Genomic DNA, 20,931 nt, shown 5'->3' on the forward strand with positions numbered 1-20,931 from the left:
TGATCATACCCCTACTAATGACTATATACTGATCATAACCCCTACTACTAACTATACTGATCATAACCCCTACTAATGACTATATACTGATCATAACCCCTACTACTAACTATACTGATCATAACCCCTACTACTGACTATATACTGATCATAACCCCTACTACTGACTATATACTGATCATAACCCCTACTACTAACTATACTGATCATAACCCCTACTAATGACTATATACTGATCATAACCCCTACTAATGACTATATACTGATCCTAACCCCTACTACTGACTATATACTGATCATAACCCCTACTACTAACTATATACTGATCCTAACCCCTACTACTGACTATATACTGATCATAACCCCTACTACTGACTATATACTGATCCTAACCCCTACTACTGACTATATACTGATCATAACCCCTACTACTGACTATACACTGATCATAACCCCTACTACTAACTATACTGATCATAACCCCTACTACTGATTATATACTGATCATAACTGATGATATACTGATCATAACCCCCTACTACTGACTATATACTGATCATAACCCCTACTACTGACTATATACTGATCATAACTGATGATATACTGATCATAACCCCCTACTACTGACTATATACTGATCATAACCCCTACTACTGACTATATACTGATCATAACTGACTATATACTGATCATAACTGACTATATACTGATCATAACCCCCTACTACTGACTATATACTGATCATAACCCCTACAACTGACTATATACTGATCATAACTGACTATATACTGATCATAACCCCTACTAATGACTATATACTGATCATAACCCCCTACTACTGACTATATACTGATCATAACCCCTACTACTCACTATATACTGATCATAACCCCTACTACTGACTATATACTGATCATAACCCCTACTACTGACTATATACTGATCATAACCCCTACTACTGACTATATACTGATCATAACCCCTACTACTAACTATACTGATCATAACCCCTACTACTGATTATATACTGATCCTAACTCCTACTACTGACTATATACTGATCATAACCCCTACTACTGACTATATACTGATCATAACCCCTACTACTGACTATATACTGATCATAACTGACTATATACTGATCATAACCCCTACTACTGACTATATACTGATCATAAGTGACTATATACTGATCATAACCCTACTACTAACTATACTGATCCTAACCCCTAGTACTGACTATATACTGATCATAACCCCTACTACTGACTATATACTGATCCTAACCCCTACTACTGACTATATACTGATCATAACCCCTACTACTCACTATATACTGATCATAACTGACTATATACTGATCATAACCCCTACTACTGACTATATACTGATCATAACCCCTACTACTGACTATATACTGATCATAACCCCTACTACTGACTATATACTGATCATAACCCCTACTACTCACTATATACTGATCATAACTGACTATATACTGATCATAACCCCTACTACTAACTATACTGATCATAACCCCTACTACTGACTATATACTGATCATAACTGACTATATACTGATCATAACCCCTACTACTAACTATACTGATCATAACCCCTACTACTGACTATATACTGATCATAACCCCTACTACTGACTATATACTGATCATAACCCCTACTACTGACTATATACTGATCATAACCCCTACTACTGACTATATACTGATCATAACCCCTACTACTGACTATATACTGATCATAACCCCTACTACTGACTATATACTGATCATAACTGACTATATACTGATCATAACCCCTACTACTGACTATATACTGATCATAACTGACTATATACTGATCATAACCCCTACTACTAACTATACTGATCCTAACCCCTACTACTGACTATATACTGATCATAACCCCTACTACTAACTATACTGATCATAACCCCTACTACTGACTATATACTGATCATAACTGACTATATACTGATCATAACCCCTACTACTAACTATACTGATCATAACCCCTACTACTGACTATATACTGATCATAACCCCTACTACTGACTATATACTGATCATAACCCCTACTACTCACTATATACTGATCATAACCCCTACTACTGACTATATGCTGATCCTAACCCCTACTACTGACTATATACTGATCATAACCCCTACTACTGACTATATACTGATCATAACCCCTACTACTGACTATATACTGATCATAACCCCTACTACTGACTATATACTGATCATAACCCCTACTACTGACTATATACTGATCATAACCCCTACTACTGATTATATACTGATCATAACCCCTACTACTGACTATATACTGATCATAACCCCTACTACTGACTATATACTGATCATAACCCCTACTACTGACTATACTGATCATAACCCCTACTACTGATTATATACTGATCATAACCCCATAACTGACTATATACTGATCCTAACCCCTACTACTAACTATACTGATCATAACCCCTACTACTAACTATACTGATCCTAACCCCTACTACTAACTATACTGATCATAACCCCTACTACTGATTATATACTGATCATAACCCCTACTACTGACTATATACTGATCATAACCCCTACTACTGATTATATACTGATCATAACCCCTACTACTGACTATATACTGATCATAACTGACTATATACTGATCATAACCCCTACTACTGACTATATACTGATCATAACCCCTACTACTGATTATATACTGATCATAACCCCTACTACTGATTATATACTGATCATAACCCCTACTACTGACTATATACTGATCATAACTGACTATATACTGATCATAACCCCTACTACTGACTATATACTGATCATAACTGACTATATACTGATCATAACCCTACTACTAACTATACTGATCCTAACCCCTACTACTGACTATATACTGATCATAACCCCTACTACTCACTATATACTGATCATAACTGACTATATACTGATCATAACCCCTACTACTGACTATATACTGATCATAACCCCTACTACTGACTATATACTGATCATAACCCCTACTACTGACTATATACTGATCATAACCCCTACTACTCACTATATACTGATCATAACTGACTATATACTGATCATAACCCCTACTACTAACTATACTGATCATAACCCCTACTACTGACTATATACTGATCATAACTGACTATATACTGATCATAACCCCTACTACTAACTATACTGATCATAACCCCTACTACTGACTATATACTGATCATAACCCCTACTACTGACTATATACTGATCATAACCCCTACTACTCACGATATACTGATCATAACCCCTACTACTGACTATATGCTGATCCTAACCCCTACTACTGACTATATACTGATCATAACCCCTACTACTGACTATATACTGATCAAAACCCCTACTACTGACTATATACTGATCATAACCCCTACTACTGACTATATACTGATCATAACCCCTACTACTGACTATATACTGATCATAACCCCTACTACTGACTATATACTGATCATAACTGACTATATACTGATCATAACCCCTACTACTGACTATATACTGATCCTAAACCCTACTACTGACTATATACTGATCATAACCCCTACTACTGACTATATACTGATCATAACCCCTACTACTGACTATATACTGATCCTAAACCCTACTACTGACTATATACTGATCATAACCCCTACTACTGACTATATACTGATCATAACCCCTACTACTGACTATATACTGATCATAACTGACTATATACTGATCATAACCCCTACTACTGACTATATACTGATCCTAACTACTACTACTAACTATACTGATCCTAACCCCTACTACTGACTATATACTGATCATAACCCCTACTACTGACTATATACTGATCATAACCCCTACTACTGACTATATACTGATCCTAACCCCTACTACTGACTATATACTGATCATAACCCCATAACCCCTACTACTGACTATATACTGATCCTAACCCCTACTACTAACTATACTGATCCTAACCCCTACTACTAACTATACTGATCATAACCCCTACTACTCACTATATACTGATCATAACCCCTACTACTGACTATATACTGATCCTAACCCCTACTACTGACTATATACTGATCATAACCCCTACTACTGACTATATACTGATCCTAACCACTACTGCTGACTATATACTGATCATAACCCCTACTACTGACTATATACTGATCATAACTGACTATATACTGATCATAACCCATACGACTGACTATGTACTGATCCTAACCCCATAACCCCTACTACTGACTATACTGATCATAACTGACTATATACTGATCCTAACCACTACTACTGACTATATACTGATCATAACCCCATAACCCCTACTACTGACTATATACTGATCATAACCCCTACTACTGACTATATACTGATCATAACTGACTATATACTGATCATAACCCCTACTACTAACTATACTGATCATAACCCCTACTACTGACTATATACTGATCATAACCCCTACTACTGACAATATACTGATCATAACTGACTATATACTGATCATAACCCCTACTACTAACTATACTGATCATAACCCCTACTACTGACTATATACTGATCATAACCCCTACTACTGACTATATACTGATCATAACCCCTACTACTGACAATATACTGATCATAACTGACTATATACTGATCATAACCCCTACTACTAACTATACTGATCCTAACCCCTACTACTGACTATATACTGATCATAACCCCTACTACTGACTATATACTGATCATAACCCCTACTACTGATTATATACTGATCATAACCCCTACTACTCACTATATACTGATCATAACCCCTACTACTGACTATATACTGATCATAACCCCTACTACTGATTATATACTGATCATAACCCCTACTACTCACTATATACTGATCATAACCCCTACTACTGACTATATACTGATCATAACCCCTACTACTCACTATATACTGATCATAACCCCTACTACTGACTATATACTGATCATAACCCCTACTACTGACTATATACTGATCATAACCCCTACTACTGACTATATACTGATCATAACCCCTACTACTGACTATATACTGATCATAACCCCTACAACTCACTATATACTGATCATAACCCCTACTACTGACTATTTACTGATCCTAACCCCTACTAATGACTATATACTGATCATAACCCCTACTACTGACTATACTGATCATAACCCCTACTACTGACTATATACTGATCATAACCCCTACTACTGACTATATACTGATCATAACCCCTACTACTCACTATATACTGATCATAACTGACTGTATACTGATCATAACTGACTATATACTGATCATAACTGACTATATACTGATCATAACTGACTATATACTGATCATAACTGACTATATACTGATCATAACCCCTACTAATGACTATATACTGATCATAACCCCTACTACTGACTATATACTGATCATAACCCCTACTACTGATTATATACTGATCATAACCCCTACTACTCACTATATACTGATCATAACCCCTACTAATGACTATATACTGATCATAACCCCTACTACTAACTATACTGATCATAAGCCCTACTACTGACTATATACTGATCATAACCCCTACTAATGACTATATACTGATCATAACCCCCTACTACTGACTATATACTGATCATAACTGACTATATACTGATCATAACTGACTATATACTGATCATAACTGACTATATACTGATCATACCCCTACTAATGACTATATACTGATCATAACCCCTACTACTAACTATACTGATCATAACCCCTACTAATGACTATATACTGATCATAACCCCTACTACTAACTATACTGATCATAACCCCTACTACTGACTATATACTGATCATAACCCCTACTACTGACTATATACTGATCATAACCCCTACTACTAACTATACTGATCATAACCCCTACTAATGACTATATACTGATCCTAACCCCTACTACTGACTATATACTGATCATAACCCCTACTACTAACTATATACTGATCCTAACCCCTACTACTGACTATATACTGATCATAACCCCTACTACTGACTATATACTGATCATAACCCCTACTACTAACTATACTGATCATAACCCCTACTACTGATTATATACTGATCATAACTGATGATATACTGATCATAACCCCCTACTACTGACTATATACTGATCATAACCCCTACTACTGACTATATACTGATCATAACTGATGATATACTGATCATAACCCCCTACTACTGACTATATACTGATCATAACCCCTACTACTGACTATATACTGATCATAACTGACTATATACTGATCATAACTGACTATATACTGATCATAACCCCCTACTACTGACTATATACTGATCATAACCCCTACTACTGACTATATACTGATCATAACTGACTATATACTGATCATAACCCCTACTAATGACTATATACTGATCATAACCCCCTACTACTGACTATATACTGATCATAACCCCTACTACTCACTATATACTGATCATAACCCCTACTACTGACTATATACTGATCATAACCCCTACTACTGACTATATACTGATCATAACCCCTACTACTGACTATATACTGATCATAACCCCTACTACTAACTATACTGATCATAACCCCTACTACTGATTATATACTGATCCTAACTCCTACTACTGACTATATACTGATCATAACCCCTACTACTGACTATATACTGATCATAACCCCTACTACTGACTATATACTGATCATAACTGACTATATACTGATCATAACCCCTACTACTGACTATATACTGATCATAAGTGACTATATACTGATCATAACCCTACTACTAACTATACTGATCCTAACCCCTAGTACTGACTATATACTGATCATAACCCCTACTACTGACTATATACTGATCCTAACCCCTACTACTGACTATATACTGATCATAACCCCTACTACTCACTATATACTGATCATAACTGACTATATACTGATCATAACCCCTACTACTGACTATATACTGATCATAACCCCTACTACTGACTATATACTGATCATAACCCCTACTACTGACTATATACTGATCATAACCCCTACTACTCACTATATACTGATCATAACTGACTATATACTGATCATAACCCCTACTACTAACTATACTGATCATAACCCCTACTACTGACTATATACTGATCATAACTGACTATATACTGATCATAACCCCTACTACTAACTATACTGATCATAACCCCTACTACTGACTATATACTGATCATAACCCCTACTACTGACTATATACTGATCATAACCCCTACTACTGACTATATACTGATCATAACCCCTACTACTGACTATATACTGATCATAACCCCTACTACTGACTATATACTGATCATAACCCCTACTACTGACTATATACTGATCATAACTGACTATATACTGATCATAACCCCTACTACTGACTATATACTGATCATAACTGACTATATACTGATCATAACCCCTACTACTAACTATACTGATCCTAACCCCTACTACTGACTATATACTGATCATAACCCCTACTACTAACTATACTGATCATAACCCCTACTACTGACTATATACTGATCATAACTGACTATATACTGATCATAACCCCTACTACTAACTATACTGATCATAACCCCTACTACTGACTATATACTGATCATAACCCCTACTACTGACTATATACTGATCATAACCCCTACTACTCACTATATACTGATCATAACCCCTACTACTGACTATATGCTGATCCTAACCCCTACTACTGACTATATACTGATCATAACCCCTACTACTGACTATATACTGATCATAACCCCTACTACTGACTATATACTGATCATAACCCCTACTACTGACTATATACTGATCATAACCCCTACTACTGACTATATACTGATCATAACCCCTACTACTGATTATATACTGATCATAACCCCTACTACTGACTATATACTGATCATAACCCCTACTACTGACTATATACTGATCATAACCCCTACTACTGACTATACTGATCATAACCCCTACTACTGATTATATACTGATCATAACCCCATAACTGACTATATACTGATCCTAACCCCTACTACTAACTATACTGATCATAACCCCTACTACTGACTATATACTGATCATAACCCCTACTACTGACTATATACTGATCATAACCCCTACTACTCACTATATACTGATCATAACTGACTATATACTGATCATAACCCCTACTACTAACTATACTGATCATAACCCCTACTACTGACTATATACTGATCATAACTGACTATATACTGATCATAACCCCTACTACTAACTATACTGATCATAACCCCTACTACTGACTATATACTGATCATAACCCCTACTACTGACTATATACTGATCATAACCCCTACTACTGACTATATACTGATCATAACCCCTACTACTGACTATATACTGATCATAACCCCTACTACTGACTATATACTGATCATAACCCCTACTACTGACTATATACTGATCATAACTGACTATATACTGATCATAACCCCTACTACTGACTATATACTGATCATAACTGACTATATACTGATCATAACCCCTACTACTAACTATACTGATCCTAACCCCTACTACTGACTATATACTGATCATAACCCCTACTACTAACTATACTGATCATAACCCCTACTACTGACTATATACTGATCATAACTGACTATATACTGATCATAACCCCTACTACTAACTATACTGATCATAACCCCTACTACTGACTATATACTGATCATAACCCCTACTACTGACTATATACTGATCATAACCCCTACTACTCACTATATACTGATCATAACCCCTACTACTGACTATATGCTGATCCTAACCCCTACTACTGACTATATACTGATCATAACCCCTACTACTGACTATATACTGATCATAACCCCTACTACTGACTATATACTGATCATAACCCCTACTACTGACTATATACTGATCATAACCCCTACTACTGACTATATACTGATCATAACCCCTACTACTGATTATATACTGATCATAACCCCTACTACTGACTATATACTGATCATAACCCCTACTACTGACTATATACTGATCATAACCCCTACTACTGACTATACTGATCATAACCCCTACTACTGATTATATACTGATCATAACCCCATAACTGACTATATACTGATCCTAACCCCTACTACTAACTATACTGATCATAACCCCTACTACTGATTATATACTGATCATAACCCCTACTACTGACTATATACTGATCATAACCCCTACTACTGATTATATACTGATCATAACCCCTACTACTGACTATATACTGATCATAACTGACTATATACTGATCATAACCCCTACTACTGACTATATACTGATCATAACCCCTACTACTGATTATATACTGATCATAACCCCTACTACTGATTATATACTGATCATAACCCCTACTACTGACTATATACTGATCATAACTGACTATATACTGATCATAACCCCTACTACTGACTATATACTGATCATAACTGACTATATACTGATCATAACCCTACTACTAACTATACTGATCCTAACCCCTACTACTGACTATATACTGATCATAACCCCTACTACTCACTATATACTGATCATAACTGACTATATACTGATCATAACCCCTACTACTGACTATATACTGATCATAACCCCTACTACTGACTATATACTGATCATAACCCCTACTACTGACTATATACTGATCATAACCCCTACTACTCACTATATACTGATCATAACTGACTATATACTGATCATAACCCCTACTACTAACTATACTGATCATAACCCCTACTACTGACTATATACTGATCATAACTGACTATATACTGATCATAACCCCTACTACTAACTATACTGATCATAACCCCTACTACTGACTATATACTGATCATAACCCCTACTACTGACTATATACTGATCATAACCCCTACTACTCACGATATACTGATCATAACCCCTACTACTGACTATATGCTGATCCTAACCCCTACTACTGACTATATACTGATCATAACCCCTACTACTGACTATATACTGATCAAAACCCCTACTACTGACTATATACTGATCATAACCCCTACTACTGACTATATACTGATCATAACCCCTACTACTGACTATATACTGATCATAACCCCTACTACTGACTATATACTGATCATAACTGACTATATACTGATCATAACCCCTACTACTGACTATATACTGATCCTAAACCCTACTACTGACTATATACTGATCATAACCCCTACTACTGACTATATACTGATCATAACCCCTACTACTGACTATATACTGATCCTAAACCCTACTACTGACTATATACTGATCATAACCCCTACTACTGACTATATACTGATCATAACCCCTACTACTGACTATATACTGATCATAACTGACTATATACTGATCATAACCCCTACTACTGACTATATACTGATCCTAACTACTACTACTAACTATACTGATCCTAACCCCTACTACTGACTATATACTGATCATAACCCCTACTACTGACTATATACTGATCATAACCCCTACTACTGACTATATACTGATCCTAACCCCTACTACTGACTATATACTGATCATAACCCCATAACCCCTACTACTGACTATATACTGATCCTAACCCCTACTACTAACTATACTGATCCTAACCCCTACTACTAACTATACTGATCATAACCCCTACTACTCACTATATACTGATCATAACCCCTACTACTGACTATATACTGATCCTAACCCCTACTACTGACTATATACTGATCATAACCCCTACTACTGACTATATACTGATCCTAACCACTACTGCTGACTATATACTGATCATAACCCCTACTACTGACTATATACTGATCATAACTGACTATATACTGATCATAACCCATACGACTGACTATGTACTGATCCTAACCCCATAACCCCTACTACTGACTATACTGATCATAACTGACTATATACTGATCCTAACCACTACTACTGACTATATACTGATCATAACCCCATAACCCCTACTACTGACTATATACTGATCATAACCCCTACTACTGACTATATACTGATCATAACTGACTATATACTGATCATAACCCCTACTACTAACTATACTGATCATAACCCCTACTACTGACTATATACTGATCATAACCCCTACTACTGACAATATACTGATCATAACTGACTATATACTGATCATAACCCCTACTACTAACTATACTGATCATAACCCCTACTACTGACTATATACTGATCATAACCCCTACTACTGACTATATACTGATCATAACCCCTACTACTGACAATATACTGATCATAACTGACTATATACTGATCATAACCCCTACTACTAACTATACTGATCCTAACCCCTACTACTGACTATATACTGATCATAACCCCTACTACTGACTATATACTGATCATAACCCCTACTACTGATTATATACTGATCATAACCCCTACTACTCACTATATACTGATCATAACCCCTACTACTGACTATATACTGATCATAACCCCTACTACTGATTATATACTGATCATAACCCCTACTACTCACTATATACTGATCATAACCCCTACTACTGACTATATACTGATCATAACCCCTACTACTCACTATATACTGATCATAACCCCTACTACTGACTATATACTGATCATAACCCCTACTACTGACTATATACTGATCATAACCCCTACTACTGACTATATACTGATCATAACCCCTACTACTGACTATATACTGATCATAACCCCTACAACTCACTATATACTGATCATAACCCCTACTACTGACTATTTACTGATCCTAACCCCTACTAATGACTATATACTGATCATAACCCCTACTACTGACTATACTGATCATAACCCCTACTACTGACTATATACTGATCATAACCCCTACTACTGACTATATACTGATCATAACCCCTACTACTCACTATATACTGATCATAACTGACTGTATACTGATCATAACCCCTACTACTGACTATATACTGATCATAACCCCTACTACTGACTATATACTGATCATAACCCCATAACCCCTACTACTGACTATATACTGATCATAACCCCTACTACTGACTATATACTGATCATAACTGACTATATACTGATCCTAACCCCTACTACTGACTATATACTGATCATAACTGACTATATACTGATCATAACCCCTACTACTGACTATATACTGATCCGAACCCCTACTACTGACTATATACTGATCATAACCCCTACTACTGACTATTTACTGATCCTAACCTCTACTAATGACTATATACTGATCATAACCCCTACTACTGACTATACTGATCATAACCCCTACTACTGACTATATACTGATCATAACCCCTACTACTGACTATATACTGATCATAACCCCTACTACTCACTATATACTGATCATAACTGACTGTATACTGATCATAACCCCTACTACTGACTATATACTGATCATAACCCCTACTACTGACTATATACTGATCATAACCCCATAACCCCTACTACTGACTATATACTGATCATAACCCCTACTACTGACTATATACTGATCATAACTGACTATATACTGATCCTAACCCCTACTACTGACTATATACTGATCCAAACCCCTACTACTGACTATATACTGATCCTAACCCCTACTACTGACTATATACTGATCATAACCCCTACTACTAACTATATACTGATCCTAACCCCTACTACTGACTATATACTGATCATAACCCCTACTACTGACTATATACTGATCATAACCCCTACTACTGACTATACACTGATCATAACCCCTACTACTAACTATACTGATCCTAACCCCTACTACTGACTATATACTGATCATAACCCCATAACTGACTATATACTGATCCTAACCCCTACTACTAACTATACTGATCATAACCCCTACTACTGACTATATACTGATCCTAACCCCTACTACTGACTATATACTGATCATAACTGACTATATACTGATCATAACCCCTACTACTGACTATATACTGATCCTAAACCCTACTACTGACTATATACTGATCATAACCCCTACTACTGACTATATACTGATCATAACCCCTACTACTGACTATATACTGATCCTAAACCCTACTACTGACTATATACTGATCATAACCCCTACTACTGACTATATACTGATCATAACCCCTACTACTGACTATATACTGATCATAACTGACTATATACTGATCATAACCCCTACTACTGACTATATACTGATCCTAACTACTACTACTAACTATACTGATCCTAACCCCTACTACTGACTTTATACTGATCATAACCCCTACTACTGACTATATACTGATCATAACCCCTACTACTGACTATATACTGATCCTAACCCCTACTACTGACTATATACTGATCATAACCCCATAACCCCTACTACTGACTATATACTGATCCTAACCCCTACTACTAACTATACTGATCCTAACCCCTACTACTAACTATACTGATCATAACCCCTACTACTCACTATATACTGATCATAACCCCTACTACTGACTATATACTGATCCTAACCCCTACTACTGACTATATACTGATCATAACCCCTACTACTGACTATATACTGATCCTAACCACTACTGCTGACTATATACTGATCATAACCCCTACTACTGACTATATACTGATCATAACTGACTATATACTGATCATAACCCATACGACTGACTATGTACTGATCCTAACCCCATAACCCCTACTACTGACTATACTGATCATAACTGACTATATACTGATCCTAACCACTACTACTGACTATATACTGATCATAACCCCATAACCCCTACTACTGACTATATACTGATCATAACCCCTACTACTGACTATATACTGATCATAACTGACTATATACTGATCATAACCCCTACTACTAACTATACTGATCATAACCCCTACTACTGACTATATACTGATCATAACCCCTACTACTGACAATATACTGATCATAACTGACTATATACTGATCATAACCCCTACTACTAACTATACTGATCATAACCCCTACTACTGACTATATACTGATCATAACCCCTACTACTGACTATATACTGATCATAACCCCTACTACTGACAATATACTGATCATAACTGACTATATACTGATCATAACCCCTACTACTAACTATACTGATCCTAACCCCTACTACTGACTATATACTGATCATAACCCCTACTACTGACTATATACTGATCATAACCCCTACTACTGATTATATACTGATCATAACCCCTACTACTCACTATATACTGATCATAACCCCTACTACTGACTATATACTGATCATAACCCCTACTACTGATTATATACTGATCATAACCCCTACTACTCACTATATACTGATCATAACCCCTACTACTGACTATATACTGATCATAACCCCTACTACTCACTATATACTGATCATAACCCCTACTACTGACTATATACTGATCATAACCCCTACTACTGACTATATACTGATCATAACCCCTACAACTCACTATATACTGATCATAACCCCTACTACTGACTATTTACTGATCCTAACCCCTACTAATGACTATATACTGATCATAACCCCTACTACTGACTATACTGATCATAACCCCTACTACTGACTATATACTGATCATAACCCCTACTACTGACTATATACTGATCATAACCCCTACTACTCACTATATACTGATCATAACTGACTGTATACTGATCATAACCCCTACTACTGACTATATACTGATCATAACCCCTACTACTGACTATATATTGATCATAACTGACTATATACTGATCCTAACCCCATGTTGCTGCGTGGCTGGTGAAATAGATATTCTAACACAGGAATACCTAAATCTACCCGCATTTTCCGGGTGTTAATTTTATGCCCTGGACATAGATAAACTGCAGTCGGTCCACAACAGGGCAGCACGTTGCACTTAGATGTACACGGAGGTGGATGTCAGTCACATGCATGTCAGTCTCCCCTGGCTCAGAGTTGAGGAGAGATTGCCTGCATCACTATGGGTATTTGCGCAAGGTATTGATGTGTTTAAGGTACTGAACTGTATGTTCAAACCGTTGGCACAAAGTTTGGACACTCATCGGTACAAAACAAAACATGCAACCAGAGGTCTCTTCATAGTCCCCAGGTGCAGAACAGAGGCTTTGAAACAAACAGTATTAAATAGAGCTACGACTACATGGAACTCTCTGCCACCTCAGGTAACAGATTAAAGAACACCTTACGGCATGACGGGGACTGTGGAGACACAGACATGTTTATATATTTGCGTATTGTATGATGTATATTATTGATTCTATTTGTTGTGTTTTGCTTCCTATTTGGACCACAGGAAGAGTAGCCGCTGCCTTGGGGGATCTTATTGAAATACTAAACCCCATAACCCCTTCTCCTCACCATCCAGCACCTCCTCAGGGAAGTCCTCCAGAATGTGCTCCAGGTTCAGCTGGTTCTTCCGGTACAGTCCGTAGAACAGGTAGTTGGCCAGCTCACTGCAGCCCTCATTATACCTGCTGTCAATCCCTGCAATATGAACTAACATGTCAAATCATGCTGAAATCAAATAAAACAGGGAAGTTAATATGACTACAACATAGCTAAAGCATCATCTATATAAAACAGGGAAGTTAATATGACTACAACATAGCTAAAGCATCATCTATATAAAACAGGAAAGTTAATATGACTACAACATAGCTAAAGCATCATCTATATAAAACAGGGAAGTTAATATGACTACAACATAGCTAAAGCATCATCTATATAAAACAGGGAAGTTAATATGACTACAACATAGCTAAAGCATCATCTATATAAAACAGGGAAGTTAATATGACTACAACATAGCTAAAGCATCATCTATATAAAACAGGGAAGTTAATATGACTACAACATAGCTAAAGCATCATCTATATAAAACAGGGAATAGTGTACAAAACATTAAGAACATCTGCTCTTTCCATCAGAGACTGACCAGGAGAAAGCTACTGTATGATCCCTTCTTGATGTCACTTGTTAAAGCCACTTCAATTAGTGTAGATGAAGGGAAGGAGTCGGGTTAAATCATGTTTTTTTAAGCCTTGACACAGGATTGTGTATGTGTGCCATTCATAGATTTTAGTGCCTATGAACGGGGTATGGTAGTAGATGCCAGGCACACCGGTTTGTGTCAAGAACTGCAACGCTGCTGGGTATTTCACGCTCAATAGTTCCCCATGTGTATCAAGATTGGTCCAGCACCCAAATGGAAACATTGGAGTCAACATGGGCCAGCAACCCCGTGGAACGCTTGACACCTTGAGGAGTCCATGTCCCGATTAATTGAGGGCAAAGGGGGGAGGTGAAACTCAATATTAGGAAGGTGTTCCTAATGTTTGATATACTAAGTGTATAAATAATAATATCTCAAGACAGTTTACTGCATTCAAGCCATGTTTAATATATTGTCATGTTGTCAAATCCAACTTCCTCAGAATGAATGTGACTCCAGTATTGAGACAGTGCTGGACTCACCCAGAGAGCAAAGAATCCCATCAGGGCTGGCTTCTCCCTCCCACAGCAGTGACTGGACATGGCGCAGACGGGAGCAGCTGAAAAAGACAAACACAATATAACGTAGATACAGTAGGTGCCATTGATGCCAATTTGTCAAAATACAAATAAACATCCACCATATGAACCATACAATTGGATAGAAGCCAGTGCCCTTGGAGCAGCAATTGGACAAAAGGCTATCAGTCCGGCGGCGAGAAAGAGGAAATGTCATGACTCGAAAGCGGGGGAAAAATGGTTCTAAGTACAAACCTTCATCGCCTGAATAAAAGCCAGGGAATAGTACTTCTAAATTTAGTTTATCACTTGAGCATTTTGAGGATGTTGGATCCCATGGGTCTGCTGGCTCTCTTGAGAATCATGAGATGGAGTCAGTGATGATTCCTCTGAAACTGAGCCTGACCAGGATGAAGGCCTTCCTGTGGCAGCAGGTGTGGTGGTACAGATTTACAGCGTTTGCCCTGAAAATCCTACCAGAGATGATTTTGGACCGGTAGGAGTGCGGTTTTTGGAAAAAGTGGATCTATGCTTTTTGGCCGACCAATATGCTGTTTCAAGTTGGGTAAAGGACAAACTGAGAACTGTTACATCCGTCAAAGTTTAGAGAAGTGGAATTGTTTAGCTTTTTTGTCTATCCTCCACCCAGAGGCAGGAAGCGATCTGCGTCAGGCGTCTCGGGACTCGACTGGTGTCATGTTCGGGGTGAAAGTAAGGCGGTATGGTCCGGTAAAACATGAGCCAATCACAGTAATGAAAAATAAATGTCAAGAAAACTGTCGGCCATTACACCATAATTTATCATTAGGCTGACGCATGGCATGAAAAATTTGCGAATGGACTTGAAAACGGGTGGCATGGCCTAGACCAGGGATTATCAACTAGATTCAGCCACGGACCATTTTTCTTAAGCAGATGGTCGGGGGGCCGGAACAGGCAGGGTCGGCAGGTAGCCTAGTGGTTAAGAGTGTCGGGCCAGTAATTGAAAGGTCACTGGTTTGAATCCCTGAGACGACTAGGTGAACAGTCTGTCGATGTGCCCTTGAGCAAGGCACTTAACCCTAATTGCTCCTGTAAGTCGCTCTGGATAAGAACGTCAACTAAAATATAAAGATAATTATAAATATTTGTAGAATGCAAATTGACCACAAAAAGCCCAAACAGATGCTTGACTAAAACATAATAATTTTGGGCCTCCCGAGTGGCACAGCGGTCTAAGGCAGTGCTAGCTGCGTTACTACAGATCCTGGTTCGATCCCAGGCTGTGTCGCGACCGGGAGACCCCCAGCGTCGACCGGCTTGGGGAGGGCTTGGCCCCCTGGGATGTCCTTGTCCCATCGCACTCTAGCGACTCCTGTGGCGGGCTGGGCGCTGACACGTCGCCAGGTGTTTCCTCCGACCCATTGGTGCGGCTGGCTTCCGGGTTAAGCGTGTATAAAAACATTTGATGTTTTATTGTTGGACATAATAGACTGTGAAAACACTAGGAAATCAGCTCCAAGTGATTCTAATTCAAGAAATCTGTTCCCAAGTGAATACTATATAGACACACAGGACCAGTCAAAAGTTTGGACAAACCTACTCATTCCATGGTTTTTCTTCATTTTTACTATTTTCTACATTGTAGAACAATAGTGAAGACATCAAAACTATGAAATAACTATGATTACAGAGATCCTATTGAATGAATAAGGATTCTATTTATAATTATATGATTAGGCCCACAGAGATCCTATTGAATGAATAAGAATGATATATATATATAATTCTATGATTAGGCCCACAGAGATCCTATTGAATGAATATGGATTCTATATGTAATTCTATGATTAGGTGCGTGCACATATAGGTGGTCCCGTACTGGGAAGACATGAAATCAATTTTCACCCCTGGTCGTGCTTTGTTCTCCGGAGTAGGGCGCCGATCAAAGAAGTGATCACTGGGGGGGCATTGAGTGTGGAGGTGGATAAGATGAGAAATAACATTTCTGGTGTTTGTGTCAGCTGCCGTTTGGGGAGACTCAAATCCGGTGGAAATGGTAAGATGGAGGCTACACAGTCTTTCTTGCTGAGCTTCAATATGGAGTTTCTAACGAATAAGGTCTGGCAGGGGTATATTTGCTATTCGGCGAGGGCGTTTATTCCAAACCTGCTACGGTTGATTAGGTGCCAAGGATTTGGATATGTGGCAGCAGTATGTAGAAGGGAGATCCCAGAATGTAGAAAGTGTACAGGAGGGCATAGTCAGAGGGAGTGTGAAGTTGGGGGTTGAGAACACTGTGGGGCGCCCATGCAGCTGGGGGTCTGAAGTGCCCTGTACAAGTTGAGATTGCCAGAGTTCGAGTGGGGAAGACTTTCATATGCTGAGACGTTAAGGAGAGTAGAGGATAGCCCAAGGATGAAGGATTTGACTGAGAGCCCCCCCAGTGAGTAGGCCTGAAGAGAGAGATTCAGAGAGGTTGAGTTTTAATAAGGTTGGATTTCTTGCATTTATAACCATGGTGATCAACTGCAGGGATAGAGCAGAAATCACAGAAGAAAGATGTGATAGTTGAAGCAGCAGATAAATATTTGGGTGTGAGAGTTTTGTGCAGCAGATCAACAGGAAGTTGAGAGAAGGGTTTCCATCCTCCAAGGACAACGGCCTGGTGTAGAATCGTTTAGGGCTAAAGTAGTGGGATGGGTTTTGAGGATAGTGTATAGGTAAGATGCAGGGTTAGATGGTGGTGTAATTTAAATTTTCCACCTTCTACCTTTTTTCGTATGATCAAAATGTGCAATCCGCACTCAGACCTGCGAAAGGCAGAAATAGCAACACAGCATCTACAGTAAATAAGAAAAAAGACAGTAAAAAGGTGCAACGTAGATGAATCCATCCGCAATGCACATTCTCAAAGTGCGACTTTGATTGAATTCCTAGGCAATTGACGCTAGCAGCTAACTAGTCTAGCTACAATCAATCGATTAGTTAGCTTCATATCTAGCCGATCCAATGTCATAGTCAAACATGGCGAGATAGCTTAACAGTAGCTTTCAAGCAAACGTTAGCTAGCTCAACTGCCGAGCAACGTAAAGAAACAACACATCTGCAGCTAAATATTTATAGCTAAGCTAGCTAGCTTCATCACATCCCTTTTCGGTAAACAAGATAGCGTCAGAAATAGACGTTACCTGACAGCGGGGCTCATACACGGGAATTGTCCGTTCACCCTGCGGATACAAGACATGTTTATTAGCAACCGTCGTTATGGCGTTTTGAAAATAACGTTTTTTTTTGGAATCCGCCGATATTTGATCAAGGCGCGAGCACCAGTGCCGTCATTGTGTTCGTTAGCGTTGCTGCTATAGACCTGTCGACGGCATAGCAACCGCCTGGACCATTACACATTTAGGGGAGTAGCTTTTTAAAACAGTCATATTTAGGCTTAACAACATGCAATTACATTAGTTATGGCTGGTATTAGACATATATCACTAAAGAGCATACCTAGTTTTTTTAGGGGGGGTGGTATTAGTTGTTTCAATATAGAAAAGGATGTAACCTACATATTGGAATCCCCCTTCCTACACCACAGCAGCAGTCGATGCAACCCTGTTAGCCCTTGATCAGGACTCTCACAGTTCCATTAGACGCAGGACTCTTCTGTAGGTGGGGTTGATCTGAACATTAACACGCATCGCTTGTGGTACGGTTTTCATATCGGAGAGAGAAATTATTTATTTTTTAAATAGGCTAAATTGATACACAGGGTTAGTGTTCCCACAGGGCCATATGTCCATGTTACAGAGCTTGTTTACGGAAGACAGAGTGGACTAACCTATCTGCGTCTCTCTGAACACCTGTGTGTATGTAACAGATGTGATCCTTACTCTCTCTCGCACTGGGTAATAAAGAACAGAAGCCCAGCCAATGGTTCCAGATGATCCGTAGTTTGTTTTGATACAAATATATTACACATGTCGTTTATGACTCGATAGTGCTTGAATGTCAATATCAGACTGGGATTTACAATCAATAATTGAACAATTACAAAAATATTAAAAATGCAATATGTATAAATACTTAATAAAAAGATTGCACATTAGATATGCAGTTCTAGATGCTCTGGATGGCTGTAGAAAAACACCTGTAATTAGCAGGGAGCTAATATGCCCATTACATTTAGAGCATGTTAACAAACTCTTCTTACAG

At 37.9% G+C, this 20,931-nt stretch overlaps 1 protein-coding gene across 1 annotated transcript in view; it reads right to left on the minus strand.

The window, feature by feature from the left end:
• The window catches only part of dnaaf9 (dynein axonemal assembly factor 9), a 96,200-nt gene extending 76,063 nt beyond the window's left edge, over positions 1–20,137 (minus strand). Inside the window, exons 1-3 of the mRNA XM_090221490.1 lie at positions 19,911–20,137; positions 16,705–16,781; positions 15,589–15,714 (exon numbers count right to left, since the gene is read on the minus strand). Coding sequence (XP_090077616.1) covers positions 15,589–15,714; positions 16,705–16,781; positions 19,911–19,966 — 259 coding nt within the window. The 5' untranslated portion in view covers positions 19,967–20,137. The remainder of the gene's footprint in view (positions 1–15,588; positions 15,715–16,704; positions 16,782–19,910) is intronic.
• Between the last annotated feature and the right edge of the window lie 794 nt (positions 20,138–20,931).

The sequence above is a fragment of the Oncorhynchus mykiss genome, chromosome 25 (assembly GCF_057628025.1).
Source record: "Oncorhynchus mykiss isolate SJ-2025 chromosome 25, ASM5762802v1, whole genome shotgun sequence".
In the NCBI taxonomy this organism is placed as follows: domain Eukaryota; kingdom Metazoa; phylum Chordata; class Actinopteri; order Salmoniformes; family Salmonidae; genus Oncorhynchus; species Oncorhynchus mykiss.